The sequence below is a fragment of the Rattus norvegicus genome, chromosome 17 (genome assembly GCF_036323735.1).
Source record: "Rattus norvegicus strain BN/NHsdMcwi chromosome 17, GRCr8, whole genome shotgun sequence".
Taxonomy (NCBI): Eukaryota; Metazoa; Chordata; class Mammalia; order Rodentia; family Muridae; genus Rattus; species Rattus norvegicus.
In genome coordinates this window covers 4,622,266-4,643,271 of record NC_086035.1, presented here as the reverse complement: position 1 = coordinate 4,643,271, position 21,006 = coordinate 4,622,266, and the positions used below count along the sequence as shown (strand labels likewise).

At 47.2% G+C, this 21,006-nt stretch overlaps 1 protein-coding gene across 4 annotated transcripts; it reads right to left on the bottom strand.

Annotated features, from left to right (window-relative positions):
- Positions 1-8,958: 8,958 nt before the first annotated feature.
- LOC102553373 (uncharacterized) lies at positions 8,959-20,093 on the bottom strand. Of its 4 annotated transcripts, XR_005495774.2 has the most exons (5): positions 19,661-20,093; positions 18,109-18,153; positions 16,551-16,828; positions 15,711-15,812; positions 8,959-14,385 (listed from the first exon to the last, which is right to left on the bottom strand). XR_005495774.2 is itself a non-coding variant. In XM_063276990.1 (4 exons), exon 4 carries the CDS (start codon positions 15,681-15,683, stop codon positions 14,778-14,780), a length of 906 nt encoding a protein of 301 aa, XP_063133060.1. In that variant the 5' UTR covers positions 15,684-15,812; positions 16,551-16,828; positions 18,109-18,153; positions 19,661-20,093; the 3' UTR covers positions 8,959-14,777. The 4 variants fall into 4 exon arrangements, 2 of the variants coding, with proteins under 2 accessions (XP_063133060.1, XP_063133059.1); XR_010059349.1 differs by having other exon boundaries at positions 15,711-16,828; XM_063276990.1 differs by having other exon boundaries at positions 8,959-15,812.
- Between the last annotated feature and the right edge of the window lie 913 nt (positions 20,094-21,006).

Below are 21,006 nucleotides of genomic sequence, written 5' to 3'. Positions count from 1 at the left end.
TAAGAGCATCGCCCTTCAGTTTCAGGGCATTTATCCGTTTAGGGAAAAACATGCTCCGTGCTAACCTGTCTCCTGCTGTGGGACCCAAGGGCTTCTGGAGGACATACTCCTGGGTTCATTGACGTGTTCCCATGGTAACATGTTCTCGGTGGCAGGAAACAAACTATGACTGTTCCTTGTTCTCGGGTTCAAGAGTCACTGACCAATCACATCTTCCCTCAGTGTTCCTAATGGAGACAGGCATGTTACCAAAGGCTCAAGGTCTATGAACCACGCAGATGGCCTGGAGGAATGTGCTAGGTTCTGTCCAGCTGTGTGGCAGAGGACGCTCAGCTATGTCAGTCAGCACCCTGGTTACGGCTGTCAGTAAGCACCTCTGGCTATGGTTCTGTCACCCAGAACCCCTGGCTGAAGCTTCTCTCCTTTCTGGGCCTCTGCTGTGGTCCCATCTGGGGTAGCTCTCTTAGAAGCAAACACACAGCTAACAGTACTAACTGTTTCTGGGGGACTATGCTTGACTCCACTGGGTGGGCTTATAGAAGCCATGCCTTGTTGTCCTCAACCACAGAATGCATACCCAGCTCTGAAGCAATAGATTCTCTTAGGACCATGAGGTCATAGTGGAGGGAGTTGTGGTGACTCAAGGTTATTAGGATGGGTTCTGTTAATGGCCATGTTTTAGGGCAAATTAGCCAAGAATTTTTCATTATGTGTGGGTTAAAACTGGGCCACATGCTCCCAATATATTTATATATCATTCATTTATAAATAACATTCATGTGACACCTTTAATCCCAGTGCTTAGAAGACAGGCATGCAGATCTCTGAGTTCAAAGTCAGTCTACAGAGCAAGTTCCAAGACAGCCAAACTTAGGCAGTGAAGGAGTTGCGAAGCAGAAAGCTGGTGATAATGTAATAGAACAAGGGGGCCATGTTCCAGCCCCAGCAAGCAGCAGGACTTGGCAATTTTGGCCATGTAGCTCTGGCTTTAGAGTCCAGAATAAAAGGAACTACTGGGAAAATTGATGCTGGAGCTAAGAAATTAGCAGCGATTAAGAAGAGACCAGCATCACTGAGGTGAAATCTTCTGGGAAGTGTTTTTCTGAGAACACAAAGGAGCTGTGTTCCAGAGATCGCCAAGGTTGTATCTCATGCTACAGCTGCACTTGGCAATGTGTAAGAGTCACCCAGGTGGTCCTGGTTTTGAGTATGAAGGGGTGGGTCATGAAGAGCAGCTGAGGCTTGGCACTGTGAGAGGCCACGGAAGGCCATTGGTGAAGGTGCAGCCTCAGCTGCAGTGGATGGCCCAGGGCTGAAGGAATCATGCAAAGGAGTTGAGGCTCGGTACCATGAAGAGCGCCTATGAGAGCCTATCGGTGAAGCCTAGTTGCAACTGTACTGGAGATGCTTCTCCTGCCCCGGGCCTACCTGGATGCTGCCATGTTTCCACCTTGATGATAATGGACTGAACCTCTGAACCTGTAAGCCAGCCCCAATGATATATATATATATATATATATATATATATATATATATATATATATATATATATATATATATATAGAGAGAGAGAGAGAGAGAGAGAGAGAGCGCTAGCTAATACCAAAAGGCACCCTACGCACCCAAGAATTCTAAAATGAAAAAGAAAAAAGGTCCTCATACAAAGATGCACACTTAGTGCCCAGCTCTCGGTGTCTAACTCCATGCTCCAGTAAAAAGAACCAGAACTCCTCAGATAAACAACTGATTCTAGAACCAGGCCGAAAGTATATCTGGCAGAGGGACCCCAGTGGCCAAAGTGGGGGAGACTCTGGAGCCAGAAAGTCAGTGAAGTCTGGTATATAGCAGAACACACACAACAGACATCTGAGGGTGACCACGTAAGTCAATTGCCGAACCAAGAAGTGGGCAAGGAGAGACACAATTCATGGGTAAAATCCTGCGGTCATGTTGGAAGTCCACCATCACTGGGGTAGAACATTACCCCCCAGTTAAGCTGGGCTGTGCCCAGTGACTGCCTTTCACAGGGCGAGGGATGAAGGTGGGGAAGGGACCTGGAAATCATGGTCTCAGCAAGGGACGCAGACCGACATTCACCGTGGTAAGTCAGGCGGAAAGTATCTGTTATAGAAACGAGGTGGTGAAGCAGCATTTGGTCTGTTGAACTTTCTCCTGGCCTAAGGACTGGTACAGAGCAAACAGAGGGGACACATCCCAGATGGGGACATGTGTCAGACTCCATATTGTGATGAGAGTCCTCAAAATGGTCAAGATTATCTAAAGGCAGGAAAGTGTGAGAAGCTGGCCTACCGAGAGGAACCGAAAGATGAGAAGTTCTCACAACTAGAAACAGCACCCTGCTGTTCATGACACCACAGCAGAGATGGGGTAAGGGACAGAAGATAAGGAAATCAGAAGAACATAATGTGAATGACTGGCTTTGGTTAATGTATCATACCTGTTGGTTAATTACAACAGATGCGGCATGCTAATCTGGTATGTTAATAGAGGTTCAGAACATGAGCTACGCAGGAACTCTGTATGCACTCTCTTCCTTGTTTTCGTGTGACTCGAAAACTGTGCGCGTTGGTTACTTTTCTGCTGCTGTGATAAATGAGGAAAGAGATTTTGTTGTCTTACAATTAGACAGACAGAGACACACAGAGAGACAGACAGACAGACAGACACACACACACAGAGAGAGAGGTGGGGAGGGGAAGGAGGGGACGAAGTGGATGGAGCAGGATTATAGACTCAATGCCCACCCAGAGTGATGTCCTTCCTCCAGCAAGGCCCCATCCTCTAAGGGTTCAACGAGCTATGCTGCCCACTGGGGACCAAGTATTCAAATACATAGGGTGGGGGGGCATTTCCCATTCAAACCACCACACTGTTCTACAAATAAAACTATCGCTATAGAGAGTAGTCATGGGATGTGGTGAATCATGGGTATCTCAGCATTGGTGCCTGTGGGATTTTTTTTGTTTTTCCTTACCAGAGTCTCAGCCCAGGCTAGCCTACACGTTACTATGTAGCCAAGTATGACACTGAACTCCAGACCCTGCCTCCATCTCCACTCAGCTCACTTGGGCTAAGCCACAGCTGGTAGCAGTCTGCTCTGAGATGGTACAGTGTAGTCTTGTAACAGGACACATGTAACACAACGTGTAACAATGTCCCTGTCCTGTGAATACCTGAATGTATTGTTCTAGATGCCACAACCAAAAGAAGTCTCCAAATGTTGCCAGACCATCCCTCAGGTCCAAAACAACACCAGTTGTGGACCACTTGATTTAAAGAGATGGATGGGCAGAGAGAACTGGTATAAGACACAACGTTTAGGAATATTCTTATGTGTAAAAATGACCGTCCTGATTCTGCCATCTGTGTATGGTATTTCAATATCTTTCTGTCTAAAGGAACTTAAGACAGAAAGGGTTTATTCCAGCTCATAACACAAGGTTACAGACCGCTGGCAAGTCAGGGTTGCAGAGCTCAAAGCAACTGGCCTCGTCACAAATCACAATCAGGAAGGGATTGATGAAAGCCCGCTGCCACCAAGCTCCATCCTGTGCCTACACACTTCAGGGTCCCATCCAGGGGAAATGCACTCAGGATAGCCCCAACCGGCACTTCCCGTCTCCTAGGTGTTCTGTCTGTGCTCTATGAAGTTGGAGAGCTGATTACCTTAGCACCCCACCCCCAATCCCCCATCCCACTTCAACCCACCTTGTTCCACACCACCCCACACAATGCTGATTAATTCTTCTATCATTAGTTGGATTAGAAAATGTCAGGTGACTGAGTGTTTACAATTCCTCATGATGTGTGCACTGATGTGTGCACAGGGTGACAAAGCAGTGCTGGAGGAACAGGCAGGGCCTGGCGACACACTCTACAGCACCGAGAAAGCTGACGCAGGAGGATCACAAGTTGGAGGCCAGTCTGGGCTAGAAAGTGATATTCCCATCTTAAGAAGAAACAGAATCAACTGACAAAAAGAGTAAGAAAGCAGAAATAACAGGTAGGGATGCAAGAAGCAGAGGAAACAGAAAAGAACATCGCAAACCTCTAAGGTGTCTGCTGGTGCTCAGGGAGAGATCCTTGTGCCAGTACAAAGCTTTCGTATGGACTTCTGTTAAATCCACACGTGCACTGGTCCCTTGGAATGATCCGGACAAGCTGTGCACTGGGCATCTGTGTCCCTCTCCCTTTTACGCTCTTTGCTGTTCCTTCCACTCACTCGAAGTCCTCCTGATGCTGTGGATGTCGTGTTTGGGAAGGAAGTGACAAATGTTCCCTCCCTTCCCCTGCCTCCCTCTCTCTGTAACACATACACACACATACACACACACACACACACACACACACACACACACACACACATTCATACACACAGACAGACACAGGTGGAGACACACACATGGGCACACACAGTCAGATAGATACAGGTATAGACACACATGGACACACACATGAACTGCACACAGAGACACACACACAGCCGTCATCTCCATCCTTGCCCCAACCACCCATGTGAGAAATCTGATGAATCTGGCGATGTAGACATTGCTTTTGTTGGGCTGAGTCTTAGGTGTCACTGGCTGTGTCTTCTTTTTTTTTTTTTTTTTTTTTTTTGGTTCTTTTTTTTTCGGAGCTGGGGACCAAACCCAGGGCCTTGCGCTTCCTAGGTAAGCACTCTACCACTGAGCTAAATCCCCAGCCCCTCCTGTTTTTCTTTTTTTTTATCTTTCTCCTCAGGGATAAACCTTGATTCTATGAAGTTTTAAATGAGAACCTGCTGAGTTCTCTCTAGGTCACCTGCTGCTGCACTGGCTCAAGCAAACTTCAGATCGCTTTGGGGCTCATTGTCTGGTTACCTTCCCAACACTGCAGACAGAAGAACAATGGGAAAACGCAAGGGAATGTGGGCCAGCAGCCAATCAAATCTCCCTCTCCCTTCTTTGGTTTCACTTGGAGGCTGAGAAGACCAGCTCTGTCAGAGAGATTTGGCTTGGGTCCTGGCTCGGTCATGTGATCTGTGAATATTTATCTATCTTGTTCTCAGTAATAACAATTAATAATAAACCTCCTGGCTGTGCTGTGGGGCGAAGGATTAAACGTCTAGTGAAATGGGTCCACAGCAGTTCCATTTTGTAAGATTGCTGTCGGGTCAAGCAAGATAAAACGCGCTCAGTACTTGAAGGAGCAGCTATCCCTCTAAGGTTATCAATTCTTTCTCTCCGTCTCTCCCCTTTCTTCCTCTGTGTGCCCGTGTGTGCTGTAAGCATGTGTGTGCACGTGCTCACAGGATATAGGCTGCCGTTGGGATGTCTTCCTCTAAAAACAATGTATTTACTACTGGTTCATATTGGAGAGGGGTGGTCTGTGCCTCAGAAGGTCAGAGGGTAACTTCTGGGAATTGGTTCTCTCTCTCTGTCATGGGGTCTGGAAGTTGGAACTCAAGACATGAGGTTTGGCAGTGAGGATTTTTTTTACCTGCTGACCTATCTCCCCATCTTATTTATTTATTTATTTATTTATTTATTTATTTATTTATTTATTTATTTATTTATTCAGCAGGGTCTCCTACTGAACTAGGGCTTGCTATTCTGGCTAGACAGGCAGGCCGACAAACCCTTGGTGTCTGCCTGTCTTTGCCCCCAAGTCCCAGATCGCAGATGCCCAAGGTGAAGCCTAGCCTTTATGTGGCTGCTGGGGATGCACACCCAGGCTCCCCCTGCTTCTGCAGCAGAGTTTCACCCACTGAGCATCGATCTCCTCAGTCCTGCTAGTACTTCCTTGATGCCAGTGTTCTCTCACCAACATCGAATTAAAGGCAAACTATAGAACGAGCCAAGAAATTGACTAGGAACCTCTCTTTAGATCGACATTTAATTTCTGTTTATTTAGAATGATTTCTGTCACGGGTAACACCCGAGGAAGCCAGCAGGAAGGATTCAGATAATTATCTGCTTTAAAAGGAGTCTAAACACAAACAAACCCACACACAGGCCTTCCCAGAGTTCTCAGCCCATAGTTCTATGCTTGTCTTGGTACTCAGCACAGCCAGCATCGCTTCTTAAGGGTGCTCATAAAGAAAATCTAATTCTGTTGGAGGTTCAGTTATAAAGATGGATGTCAAAGGCACCAGGGTGTGATACTGTCATAGGATCGGGGTTGAGCACCATGAAGCTGGTGTCCATGAGTCATTCTGTCCTACAATATAGAGGAGGGGAAAGGGTCTCCTGGAAGCAATATTAGAATTTGTGACTATCCTGGAAGCCATGGGTGTTGTATGTTTTACTCAAACACTATAATTCAGGAGGTGAGGTCATTAGAGCTGAAGGGGGTAGCATAGCATTTCATGGTAATGTTTTCTGATGTGTTCATGCTCTCAGAGTTTGAGGAGGCATTATGTGTGTGTGTATGTGGTTGACAACAGGATGGGATATGGTGGTTTTGCCCTTCCTGCATCTAGACAAGTGTCCACTCAGTCCAGGGGACTCACTGATGGTTGGTGGGACGGGGATGGGCATGGGGTTAGAGTAGTTGGGGAACACAGAATTCCCCCAAGCGTTTCCCAACAGTTGAAAGAAGTCATAAATAAGAAAAAGCTAAGGAGAGGAGAAATGGAGACAAGAGCCTTGCAATGTGATCATCACCGGGGCACATCCATAGCCCCCAGTGATGGTCCTACAGCATCTGCCACAGGGGAACCCACAGAGTCTGTCCACAGACACGCCTCACACTGAACCACACGTGACGCTGTCATCACTCATGATTCTCCTTCATACACATGTCACCGTCCTTCTGGCCATGGTGGCCTGCTTTCTCTCATTGTGGCTGATGTCTCCCTTTGTCTTAGGGCTCCCACTCTGCCTTTGGCAGTTGACTCCCACGGACTGCTCCTTCGAGGAGTGTAGTCACGTTAGTAGCGAATGGGATGACATCATTGCTTGAAGGACCGTGTCTTTGCATGCATATATGTATGTATTAGCATTCTCAGAACTGTGTTTCTCATCGATCGCAAACATCCAAATGTCTTAAGTGCCAGTGAAGGATGGCCAGCTTATGGGTCTACCTGAGAGTCTGCTGGGAGAATCCTGGTTTTCTCCACGGCTTTCCCTTGTGACTTCACAGCTGAGCAGCCACTTAGCTTCCTGGGCCCCCGGGTGGTGGTGAGAATGAAGTGCCTCTCAGCTGTACTTTTAAACTCAAATGTTCCAGTTTTAATTACTGTTCCATACCATACATGACTATATATATATATATATATATATATATATATATATATATATATATATATATATATATATATGGATAAAGGGATAAACAGATATAATATCACTTTCTTTAGTTTTTATTTCTTGTTGTATTGAGAATTGAAGATGTAAGTTCTTCCAAATACAACGCCTGTTGCACTGGGGCAACCCTCAGTAATGGGGCAAGTGAGGTATGAAATCTATGCTTATCATAGACTCGTATTAGCTCAAGTCATCCTGACATAAAGACCCTCAGCTGAGCTCAGTCCTGGTGCCTGAACCTGAGGTTGACAGAGTCCAGCCCCTTCCTTTGGCCAAGTAGACCATTGCTGTGTACATGATTGACTCCTCAAAGATCCACATCTGGTTCCATGGCAAGGTTTGGATGGTGCACCCGTGGGGCGGGGTTGTTTGCCCTGTCTTACTACTCAGTCAACACAGGAGGGTGAGAACCACTCCTCTTGCTGGGAAAACATTGGGAGTGGATTTCTTGGCAGTCTGATTTGATCCTTGGCGTGAGTTTTCCTATGAGACAGTGTTTTGCATAGTACAGGAAACCATGGAGTTGGCCCAGCCTGACTGCCTTGAGAGGCATATGTCATAGGTTTTTCAGGCTAGAGTCTGTGGCTCCTAGGGTAGAATGTGCCTTCCAGTTCCTGCAAGACTTATGTACTCTCTCTTAGACAGTGAAGTATTCAGACTTTGTGGTTCTCTGTATATCCCCTTAGAAGTCAAGGGAGCATGGAAACTCGGCAGGACAATTGGTCTTAGACACTAATCTTGCCTACCCTGTATAGCTTGCAAACATCGTTGAACCCTGTCTGCATTGATCCTGGCAATTGCCATTATGTTCTATTTCTGATAAGGGTATGCAATGTCTGATTGCTCTCAATAAAATGGCCACAGGTTAAGCTTTCTGTGAACCCTCCAACTGGCCTGTTTTCATTCCTCATGCCCAGATCAGGTGACCTTGGTCTGGCAGGCAAGTAATGTACTCCAGAGTCTCACATAAGTCAGGGGGGAAACATGTGGCAATCTCTGAGGTTTGTGGAAGAGATGTTTACAGAGATGTGAGCAAGGTGGTGAGCAGTCACAAGGCCGATTCCCTGGAGACTGGCCATGGCAGGAATAGTTCTTAAAATAAGGGAAAGCTTTATGAGAAGGTCACCTTCAGTCAATCCATACATCTGGATGGCCTCCATTAGAATGGCCTGTGGGCACGTTTGTGAGTATTCTCTTGATTGATGGTTAGTGTGGGAGGGCCCCGCCCACTATGATGATCACTGTGAGAGGGCTCCGCTCACTTTGTGATTGATGTGGCAGGGTCCCGCCCATTGTGATGATTGATGTGAGAGGGCCCAGCCCACTTTGGATGGTGCCAACCCTGGGCAGGGTGGTCTAGCCTGTGTAGGGAAGCAGGCTGATGGGGAGCAAGTCAGTAAGCAGCACTCCTCCACGGATCCTGTGCTCTAGTTTCAGACTCCAGGTTCTTGTTTTGCATTCCTGCTCTGACTTGCTTCCGGGATGGACTAAGCCATGGAATTATGGGGCAAATGAACCTTTTCTCTGTGATGTTTATCGCAGCTGTAGAGGCCCATGACGATCTTGGAACACATCTTTGTTTAGTCTCACGTCTACTCACACCTTTCTTATTCTACCCAGTCCGAGTGGTTTTTTATTTTGTTTTGTTTTGTTTTATTTTTTTTTTTTCTGACTTTACCTGTTCTGGAGACCTTCCATGATGGTTGACCCTACCACTAGCATTTGTTCACTCTAAATATGCCCCACAACACAATCGAATATTCTGTCCATCACCTCTGGGCAGTGTTATCTTGTTGCTTTTATCTAACAACTTCAACTTCTAAAGAGGACCTTCGGAGTCCTGTCCATCCTGACGGGCAAAGCGTATCGTGTCGGCAGAGCGTTTCCCCTAGACACTGAATCTAACTCCCCAAACTCACTTCTCATTCCACAGTTAAGTGGGGAATGGATGGCGGAAGAGCAGTACAGCTCTCCAATTCTCTGTCTTCCCATCAAATGGACTGCTCACGTGTCCTGACACCCACCACGTCCCACAGCATCTACAGAGAGTTGAAGACATGGCTGTTCGTGTGCATTCTATCTGGATGGTGCTTGAGATGTTACGTGTCCTGGAGTGTACACATGCCTCTCGGAGTACACAGACCTGCATGGCTTGCCACACATGCCTCTCGGAGTACACAGACCTGCATGGCTTGCCACACATGCCTCTCGGAGTACACAGACCTGCATGGCTTGCCACACATGCCTCTCGGGGTACACAGACTTGCGTGGCTTGCTACAGTCTCTCTGGCCTCCTTTGATGCACAGTGCTTAGAACAGTCTGTACTCCATGGTTTGACTCGCTGTGCCAGAGGCATAGACTTGCGTTCCATTTCTTTCAATCATAGGGTCATTGGGTAAAGAATGGAGAACTTCCTATGTGAATTAGACTCTGAGAACTCTCCCAGTGGAAATGCTGTCGGGTTCTGCTACTTCCCAGGCAGTTGACCTAGCTTCCTTCACGCTGTGGTTTAAAGCTGACCCAACACATCTTTCCTTCTATCTCTCTTGCCGGCAATTACCACTGTCTCCCTGCTGGACTCTCAATCTTCCGTGATGGTTCTAGTGACCGATATGGCGTCTTCTGTGTGGTCAGTGCAGCAGGCTGGTTACGATTTAGCTCTTACTCACGCGTACGAGCTGCAAAAGAACCTGGAATGTACCGTGGCTTAGAGCTGGGAAAGACTTCTATCTTCCACCACCGCCACTCTCTCCATCTGCCTTGACTCTTTCTGTTGTTTTAAAGATCTGCTTATTTTATGTCTATGAGTACACTGTAGCTGTCTTCAGACACAGCAGAAGAGGGCATTGGATCCCATTACAGACGGTTGTGAGACACCATGCGGTTACTGGGAATTAAACTCAGGACCTCTGGCAGAGTAACCATCTCTCCACCCCCTTGACTCTTGTTTTTAGTGGAGAAGAAACAGAAACTTTAGAAGCTCTTATCAAACAATGGCCTGAGGATCTTACTGTACTTACCCACTTTCCTCCCTGCCTGTTGGGCCATCTCCTCTTGAAGTGCCTGGAGATAGGCCTAACAGGGACGATCTGTGACTTGCCTGTGGCTGGGTTCGGGGTTGGGGGCAGAAATGTGAGTCCTCCGTCTCTGGTCCCACCCTGGTCCTAGTTTTTGCTGGACTTACATCTCACCACATCAGGACTTACTTCTTCCAAGTCTCTCCCTGGCATTAAGTCACTGCTAGACTTTCTACCCAGGAGGTTTCTCCACTGAAGGTGTCTGGTTTCAAAATCTGGGCTGTGTTTTCAAATAACATTTCAGCACCTCAGGCAATGACATCATGGTAAAAGTGACAGCGTTGGCTCAAGTGTTAGTATAGCGGGTGACAAGAAATCACCCACCCAGTGAGTGGGCTGCTTAGAGAAGGGCAGCAGAGAGAGTGTCACCTCTACGTGATGTTTTTTTCCACAAAAAATTTAATTAAACCATGGCTGGGTCAGTATTCAAAGCATGCTGCTGCCAGCCTCTTCCTTTGGATAGAACATTGCTGAGTGTCAGTCAGGATTCAGGGGTGGTTGGAGCTCCCAGGAGAGGAAACAGCTCTGAGGCGGTGCTATGGAATTCCTCCACAGGAGGGGCCGTTCAGTGCTGAGTGTGTGTCTCGGGGAGGGTATCACACTTGTGGACACTGGCTTTGCAAACTCAGGAGATGACTTCAGAGGACCCCTTCAACATTCCTTTCCTTTCCTTTCCTTTCTATCGGTGCCTTCTTTTCTCTCAAGAAAGAAATACTACAGTGGACAGTTCTACCATTACTCAAATATCCAATGGGCTGGAATTGTAACTCTTCCGTTGAGGCAATTATTAATAATAATGTCGCTGGCTTTGTTTTTATTTACTGAGTACTCATCTGAGAAACGAGACTTGAAACCTCATCCCTCGCCTCTGCGAAGCTCCCAAGGAGGTGACACTCTTGTTTCTCTTGTAAGTGGTTGAGCAGATGGAATAACTTGCTCTTGGCTGTTCAGCTGCACATATGAGTTTGACTTTGGTTGCGTGGCTTCTCAAGACAACAGCAATAACAATAGAAAACAGTTGAGGGGATATAGAGTAAGTACCCAATGAACAGGAGCCATCATTCAGAAATTAGATCAACATACGTGGGCATGCGGGTGCCTCTCTCTTCCCCATCTGGGGCCGGAAGGGCTTTCATTATAAGGCGGGCTTTGCAGTTGTCTCCTTGGGTGCTATTAATTTTTAATTCTTGGTACTGGAGAGCCACTTCCTGAGGGGAAGACGCAGGGTCAGAGCATGAACTCACACAGACCATTTGAATAAGAAAGAATGCCAGAGCTCCAGCTGGAAAGAGTGGAGTTTCTCATCCACCCTGTTGTTTTGAGAAGACCCACAAGCATCGTGCAAAGGTACTCACGCTTCACTGCATTTTGCATACACCCACTGTCTTAGTTACGGTTTATTGCTGTGAACAGACACCATGACCAATGCAAGTTTTATAAAGGACAACATTTCATTGGGGCTGGCTCACAGGTTCAGAGGTTCAGTCCATTATCATCAAGGTAGGAACATGGCAGCATCGCAGCATCCAGGCAGGCATGGTGCAGGAGGGGCTGAGTTCTATATCTTCACTGGAAGGAAGCCAGGAACAGACTGAGCATCCTCAGGCAGCTAGGAGAAGGGTCTCTAAGCTTGTAAAGATGTGGTCTTGGAGTAGTAGGTGTGGTCTTGGAGTAAGTGTGGTCTTGGAGTGTGTATGGTCTTAGAGTGGGTGTGGGCCTTGCTGGAGGAGGTGTGTCACTGGGGTTGGCTTGGAAGTTTCAAAAGCCCACACCCAGACCAGTATTTATCTCTCTCCGCTCTAGTTTGGATCATGATGTGAAGCTCTCAGCCACATCTCCAGCACCACGTGTGCCATCGTTCTCTCTGTCCTGACAATCGTGGACAGAGTCTCTAAAGCTATAAGCCAGCCCCAGTCAAATGCTCTCTTTTAGAAGAGTTGCCTTGGCCATGGTGTCTCTTCATAGCAATAGAACCTGGGATGCTCTACCATTCCCGGGACCCTTCCTGGGTGTGGCCTTGTTCTTACCTCATTTTAGTTTTTCCTTCTCACTGAAAGATGGCGTCAAGAAGTGAGGAGGTGCTGGGAGGATGGCTCAGTGGGCCAAAGACTTGCTGTGTAAGCCTAGGATCCTGAGTCAGGGTCTTCAACACTCACACAAAAGCCAGCAGTGGTGTAGAGACAGGCAGCTCACTGGAGCTTGCTGCTCTTGTCTGTCTGTCTAGCCCAACATGGGGCTTCAGATTCAATGAGAGGCTCCATCTCAAAAAAATAGTGTGGGGAGTGAAACAGGAGGTCATCGCCATTGATTCCTGGTCTCCATATGTGAATGCTTATGTACATGTGTACACACACACACACACACACACACACACACACACACACAGACAGACACGTATGCACATATGCACAAACACAGATAAGCAGACAGACAGATAGGTAGAAAGATAGAAAGAAAGATAGAAATATAGAAAGATAAGTGATAGAAAGATAGATGATAGATAGATAGATGATAGATAGATAGATAGTATACTGACTTGTTTTGTGTGTTAATTTGACACAAGCTGAAGTTATCACAAAAAGGAACCTCTGTTGAGGAAATGCCTCCATGAGACCCAGCTGTAAGGCATTTTCCCAACTAGTGATCAAGGGGCAGGACCCAACCCATTGTGGGTGTTGCCATCCCTGGACTGGTGGTCTTGGGTTCTACAAGAGAGCAAGCTGGGCAAGCCAGTAAGAAACATCCCTCCATGGCCTCTTCATCACCTCCTGCTTCCTGACCTGCTTGAGCTCCATCCAGTCCTGACTTCCTTTGGTGATGAAGAGCAGTGTGGAAGTGTGAGCTGAATAAAACCTTTCTTTCCAGCTTGCTTCTTGGTCATGATGTTTGTGCAGGAATACAAACCCTGACTAAGACAGACATACATACATACATACAGACAGTAGGTAGGTAGATAGATGATAGAAAGGATATGTTCTCCTACAGTGCATTCCAGTCCAGAAGGGTGTATGGCCCTTTCGGCACACCCTTTTAGAATGTCCCGTTTGAACTTCAGAATCCGTATCGAGGGCCTTGTGAGATTCCTCCGTTCATCCATTCAGTGCCAGAACAGCATGGAAATCTCTAGATCTGGTGGTGGCCAGGGTCGGCTGCAGAGGGCTGGGTACAGATGGGTTACAGATGTGTCTGTTGGCTCCACTCACTTGCATCGGAGGCTTCTCCCCCTGTGAAGCAGAGCCTGGGTGGCAGGAAAAGAGGGCAGGCAAACATGGAGGGCTTCCTTCTCTTGTGCCAGTTGGAGCATGGACTTCAAGAAATCTGCAAATTCCACACTGAGTCCTCACCTCCTGGCCCCGATAAAGGAGAACAGGGAGTAATGCACCAAGGCAGAGTCAGGTCTTTCTAAAATCGAACTTTCTCTTTCCAACCTCCTTCTATGGCCATGACCTGGAAGAATCCTGATTCAAGCAGGTGAGGTAGAATAGTTATTTCCAGCACTCTGGGTCCAGTGGTCTTTAATAACTGGTCTCAACCCTTCGGTCTCGTGGATATATCTGTATGAATTCACTGAGACAGTGGTGTTGTCAGACCTGGAAGGTTTGGGGATTTATTTCATCTTTAATTCCGTGTGTGCGTGTGGAGGAGGTATGTGTACATGTGAGTGCAGGGATCTGTGGAGGCATGAGATCCGCTGGAGCTGGGGTCATAGGCTGAGCTGCCTGATGTGGGTGCTGAGAACTGAGCTCTAGAAGGGTAGCGGGTGCTCTTAACCACGGACCCAGTGCTCCACTAGAAGACTTCGATGACTCCACCGTGGACAGAAAGCTACTTCTACTGTGGACACACAGACACAGACACACACATACACACCACTGTACCCCAGAGAGTGGCATCATGGCCGTTGGGTGGATTTCAGAAGAGCTGACCCTGCTGGCTCTTGTTGTCTGGATAAATGTCAACCTTGGCTTGACTTCTTTACTTTGTGTCTTTTCAATTGGTCCTAGAGGGTGAAACAAGTCAGAAGTGCTTATATACTCGAGTTTTCAAATGCAGAGGATTTAAAAAGCAAATCCCCAAGCTTCCAAATACCAGTGGTTTACAGTGTTTCCAAATGTAGAATCAAGACCTCAGCCTTCTTTGAGGAACTTTAGCTGTGTAAAACTTCTCACAAGGTGAGAAAGACCATCTCTCTTAAATTCACCCTTTAAAATGTTCTTGGGCTTTTTCAAATTTGCATGGTGTGCAGCACAATGACCTCCTGAGTGTCAGTAATAAACTCCCACCTACAGGGTCCATGACGCTTGAAATTGACACACCTTAACAAAAAAGGTATGAGGGGAAAATACGTTGGAATTCCAAATAATTGTTTTCTCAGTTTAGAATGTAGACGGTTTAGGGGCCGAGGCAATGGTGATGAAGTGCTTGCCATTGACGCACCAGGGCCCACGTTTGATGGCCAGCACTCACGTACACAGCTAGGCATGATGGTGCCTGCCTGTGATCCCAATTGCTTGGGAGTGAGTGGAGCAGAGACACGTGAATCCCTGGGGTTATTTGCCAGTCAGTCTGAGAGCCCTGAGTCCCAGTGAGAGACCCTGTCTCAAAAGCAAAGTGGATCACTCCTGAGGAATGACACCTGTGACCTGTGACCTCCATATGTACACACACACACACACACACACACACACCACACAAACACAGACACATATACACACACCACACATACAGACACACATACATACACCACACACACACACAAACACAGACACACATACACACACCACACACACACACACACACACACACCACACCACACAAACACACCACACAGATACACACACACACAACACACACACACACCACACAAACACAGACACAGACACACACATACACACCACACACACACAGACACACAGACACACACAAACCACACAGACATATACACACATACACCACAGACAGACAGACAGACACACTACACAGACATACACAGACACACACACACACCACACAGACACATACATACACACACCACACAGACACATACAACACATATACACACCACACACACACACACACCACACAGACACATACAACCCATATGCACAACACACACACACATACACACACACACACACACACACACAGAGACAGAGAGAGACAGAGACAGAGAGAGACAGAGAAGTTTGGACCTGCCAGTCTGCCAGATTTATGGTATAGGAAATTCAACCCTGTGTTACATGTTTTAATGCAAACTACAGCTTTGAACACAAGTTGTTTCTGGCAGGGAACGGCCATGTACTTACCGGTAGAACTCAGTCTTACCTCATCCTTTGCAGAAATTGGCCCAGGCTCAGTGTGTCTGTACCTATGTGGCACACCTGCAGCCAGGCGCCTCCTCCTTCCGAGTTCCCAGGCAGCTCTGAGCTAGAGAACAGAGCACACTCTGTTTCCTGGCAAGCCATCCTACCCTTCCCAGAGGCCAGAAGCCTTCTGCTTCCTCCTCCTCCTCCTGGAAGCTTCGAAGAACATCTTGCCCTCACATCTTCCCAGCAGAGAGCAGTGGCTTTGGTACCTAGCAGATGGGGACTGGTGTGTATCTATCCGTCCCTGCGAGGAGGAGCCTATGGAGTTGATTCGGGGCTTGTAATCAGGATTTATAATCTGTGGGCTGACAGGGCCCACCCTCTGACTCAGCGGGTAAACATCTCTGCTAGTCTTCTTTCTCCTTTACATTGAATAATGTCAGAGCATGGGATGGACACCCAGTGGGAGAGCTGACACTGTGTAAACCATTCACTAGCAGTTGCTCCGGCAAATCTCAGCTGTTTTCTCCAGTGGCGGTGGTCTTACAGGAGATATTTGTTCAGGTGACATGCACGAGGCCCCCAACTCTAACTGCCACTCCAGGGACCACTCTTTGAGTACTGACAGACATCAGAGTCCCCACAGTGCCTGTACTGCCTCAGGGTCCCAGACTGGACCCACTCCTCACAATGACCTGTTAAGGTTTGAGTAGCCACCGGTGCTCATTCCCAGAGTCAGGTCTGAGCTGAGCCGGGCACACACATTTGGAGAAAGTGGGTCTGAAAGTTTCTAACCACAGTCAGGGACCTCTTGACTTTCTCTGTTGTGGTTCAAATCCTGTGCAGGTATTTTACTCACCTTTGTGATGGTTTCAAATCAGAAACTCCTCTCCAGAGAAACAACAGCAAGTGGTTCTGCTGACCAACCCACGGAAGCAGTGTCTCCGGGTGAGTCTCTCGGAAGTCCGGGTGCCTGGAGCTTTCTTTTTCCCCTTTGTTTAGCCGCATGTATTGGTGACAGTGATTTGGAAGGTCCGTCCATTCCTGCAACTGCTCCCTCCTTTCTTCTTCAGAAAGAAAGATCTGCCCCGTTCCTTTCCTGTGGCCTGGTGACGGCCATCTTGCCAGAGTGAATGTCTGTAGGGACAGCTATTTGGTTAGCCCTTCTCCCCAGCACCTGCTAGTGTGGATAGCATATTTCTCCCTGTATTCCTGGACCACTTTGCCAACCTGATAACCTTTTACACCTTGAACTTCATCTTCCTTTGATGGGAAGAGAAAGAGCATTCTACACCCATCTTAGCTCTTTGGAAAAGAGGAAGACAGTGTCCCTCCAGATCTGGGAAGGGCAGGAGGCATAAACGGTTTGAAACTTATTTTGACAGCTGCTGTGCCAATGGTCACAAAAGGTAGTTTAAGCTATCTATCTATCTATCTATCTATCTATCTATCTATCTATCTATCTATCTACCATATCTATCTATCTATCTATCTATCTATCTATCTATCTATCTATCTACCATATCTATCTATCTATCTATCTATCTATCTATCTATCTATCTATCTATCTATCTATCTACCATATCTATCTATCTATCTATCTATCTACCATATCTATCTATCTATCTATCTATCTATCTATCTACCATATCTATCTATCTATCTATCTATCTATCTATCTATCTATCTATCTACCTACCTACCTACCCTATCTATCTATCTATCTATCTATCTATCTATCTATCTATCTACCATATCTATCTGTCATTTATCCATGTCTGTCTGTTCATCTGTCCATCCATCCATCCATTCATCCATCCATCCATCCATCATCCATCTATCCATCATCCATCCATGCACCTATCTCTCTATCGATCTATCCATCCATCCATGTATGTAGTATGTATCTATCTATATCTATCTATCTCTGTATCTATCTATCCATGTATGTATGTATGTATGTATGTATGTATGTATGTATGTATGTGTCTGTCTATCCATTCATCCATCCATCCCTATCTATCAATCTATCTACCTTTCTTTCTTTCTTTCTATCTCTCATATCTTTTGTTATCTCTCAGAACTTTGCCCACCTCCTTGTCTATGGGCACTGCAGGGGGGTTGAACTTATGATTCGCAGATCCCGAGACAGTAAAGGCGAGATGTGTACAGGTCAGGCTGGACAGATTTCCAGCTTAAGCTTCCGAACTCCCAATTTTTAAGGTTCATAATACTTTCTAAAAGTCAAAGGCATACATATGTCTCTTAGAAAGGACCGCCTCATGGACCTTAAACGCTCAATCTGTTTGATGCATTTCTAGTGTTGTGTGATATCCCTAGTTAGATATAACAACGAAAATAAAATTGGAGGCCTTGAGGTGTGAAGATTCAACCAATCAGTTGCCCTGGTTCTTACTTGGTCAGGTGCTGGGGTCTTTGGTATTATTCAGCTGAGAAGTACCTGTAGAAGACAAGAGAGCTCTCAGTTGGTAGTTCCTGTTTAACTGGAAGCTGCTGCTAAGTGTTTGTTTGTTTGTTGTTAGTCCTCCCCATGACCCATGCCCTTCTGTTCAAACCTGCCTATCCCCTTCCTTCCTCCAGACGATTTCTTTCTGTTTCCTGGTCTGGTGTATTAGTATTCTCTTCCTGCCTTCTCCTCGGAGATCTTTCTCCCTTCTCATGGTTCCTGTTCTTATGACCCGCTTACCCATGCACCCCACCCACATGCACACCACCATAGCGTACAAAAGCACACATCTTGCAAATGAGAAGACATGGGCATCTCCTGCTTACTTCCCTCAACACAGCCGTCTCCTGTAAGCTTGCTACAAGTTTCTTCCCTTTACAGCCGAATCCTACTAGGCTTTCAGAGTAATATGAGTTTTCCATGGTGAACCCATCTTAAGTATTTTACTTTCTACACAGTATCATTCCCAGGGTCGAGACTAGAGGAGAGGAAATGTTCTGTCTCTGAGGACGACCCTCATTGGAGCAGTTGAGTTGCCCCTGGGCTGGTTCTGGATCTTCCTTACAACAAGAGAGCACTTCCAAGAACAGGCTCAACAGGATGCCAGATATGACACTAGGTGACAGGCTTTCCTACTCTCTCTCCCTATGTGCACTGTGGCTGGGACTGTGGGACTCGTTCTGATGAGTGTGCTGTGATGCTGTTTCTAAAGGGTCACCTGCCCTCGCTGGTTTCGTCATCCCCTTCTGTGGGGACTGGAGTTGTTTTATGTTTAACCTGCTTCCTGTGGAGAGATCTCCCCCACCCCTGCCTTTCAGTTGAACACATGCCAGAGTGTGAGACTTCTGTGTGCTGGCTACCAAGAGTTCAAAGTTCATCAGCTACCACTGCAGAGCCATTCTCCCTGATGCATGGTTTTGTTTTTGTTTTTTTTGTTTGTTTGTTCATTTTGTTTTTGTTTTTAGTAGCTCTTAAAATGTGTGTGTGTGTGTTTCCCTGGGGAGCAAACCCAGGGCCTTGCACATATCAGGCAGGCCCTCAACCACTAAGCCACACTCCCAGCTCTGATGATGTATTTTTAAGAAAATTTTATTTAAACCGTTACCTTTTAAAATATTTGAACCCCTCTAAGGTATGCGTTCTGTTGTCTGTGGATAAAATATAAAATTAATTTAACTTCGGCTCATGAAAGCCTTCGTGTGCAGTGAACACAGCACAGACTGGCCTGTCTTTGTCTCTGCTGTCCTCTCACTCTTGCGGTAGAGGCCGTGGTCATTCCCTGGTGTGGGTGGGGAGCTAAGGGGTGTGTGAATCAGATGATCTGTGCAGGGAGAGAGGGTGCCTGAAGCACTCTATGATCTCCCGGAGCTAGGAGAGGAAGGTCTGGGTTAGGGGTTTCTTCAGAATCCCAGTCCTACCGGAAGTATAACTCCTCCCCTCTGTTCCCTCCCCTCTCTGTGTGTCACTACAGCCATGCTCGGTCTGTTTGTTGCAGACATACCCGGTTCAGTGCTGCCGGCAGGATCCTGTTGTGGTAAGATTAAGAGGGAACGTTTTCTATCAGTTCCTGTGAGTCGGATCCGCTTACTCTGGCTGCTACTCTACCACGTGGTCTGAAGCCGCCCTCTCCCGGCTGTCTCCCTTTTAGCTGCCCTCTCCGTGTGGCCCCTAGGTGGTATTTACCATGCCTGGCCCCCCTCCCCCACCTCGTTCTGCGGACCCTTGTGAGTTCTCACCCAGCAACAGAACCAGATCCACGTGCTCCAACTGCCTCTCAGCCATTCCTTTCACACCCTGTCCTCTTTAGCCCGGTAAATCAAAGTTCCAGAAACTTGTAATTTAGCAGTTAGATTTACATGTTAAATTCCCAATCCACAATACATCCACAGAACAAATTCACTGCCAATTAATAAAAATTTAAACCACCCACCTGGACGAGACGAAATCGACCCAGTCCGCCTGGATCTGGAGCAGATCCTGTGGGCAGTTCTAGCACTAAAGATCCCAGCGGGTCCTTAGAGAACTTGTGATCTGGAAAGAGGATCATGTCCCACCCCCTTCTCCTCCTGGACTACTCCTTGTTAGGCTTGTTCCCTGTGACTCTGTCTCCTGGGAAGGATTTTGTCTTGCATTTCCCACTGACCATTGACGTGCTCCTGCGCAGCACTGGCAGTGTAGGCCAGCAGCAGAGCTGGTAATACCATGCTCGTACTGGGCACACCGATCAGCCAGCAGATCACTCGTACTCCTAGCTAAAGTCTATCCCCGAAGTGAAATGGTTCTCCTGGTTCCCATGTGTACCCTGCTAGCCATTTGTGATCCCCATGGCCTGGATAGGATCAATCATTTCACATCGTGTAACTCTGGTAATTATCTTTTTTTTTTTTTTTCCCGTTCCTACAACACTTGAAGACAGCCAGATGGAAGGGTGTCCATGTGGCGCTTGGAAAGGCTGCAGGGTGGAGAGCCCAAAGTGGGGAGTCCAAGCCTCTCCTCACCCTGCTCTTTGAAATGGCTTTTCCCACAGAGAGCAGCATCTCCTGGAGGTGTCAAGCATCCCGACCTGTCCATCACTGTTCAGCTTGAGATATGTTCCTTCTATTTGCAAGTCAAAGCAAGACTTTTACAAGTGTCAGCAACACAGGCTCAAGCTGGCTCTTGGCAGCAATCAGAGTTTCTTTTTGCCCCTGGCAGGGCATTAGTAACTCCAGCACAGCTTCCCCAGGCAGAGCTCCATCAGCAGGCTGGAGCCTCCCAGGTGCCAGAGAGCACAGGGTCCCAGCCTGCCCGATCCTCTTAAAGACATCTATCTATCTGCTCCTGGTCCCCGGGGCTCAGAGTGTGCAG

Coding starts and splice junctions, on each gene's coding strand:
- LOC102553373 (XM_063276989.1), bottom strand. CDS start 15,683: ATGGCCGTTCCCTGCCAGAAACAACTTGTGTTCAAAGCTGTAGTTTGC.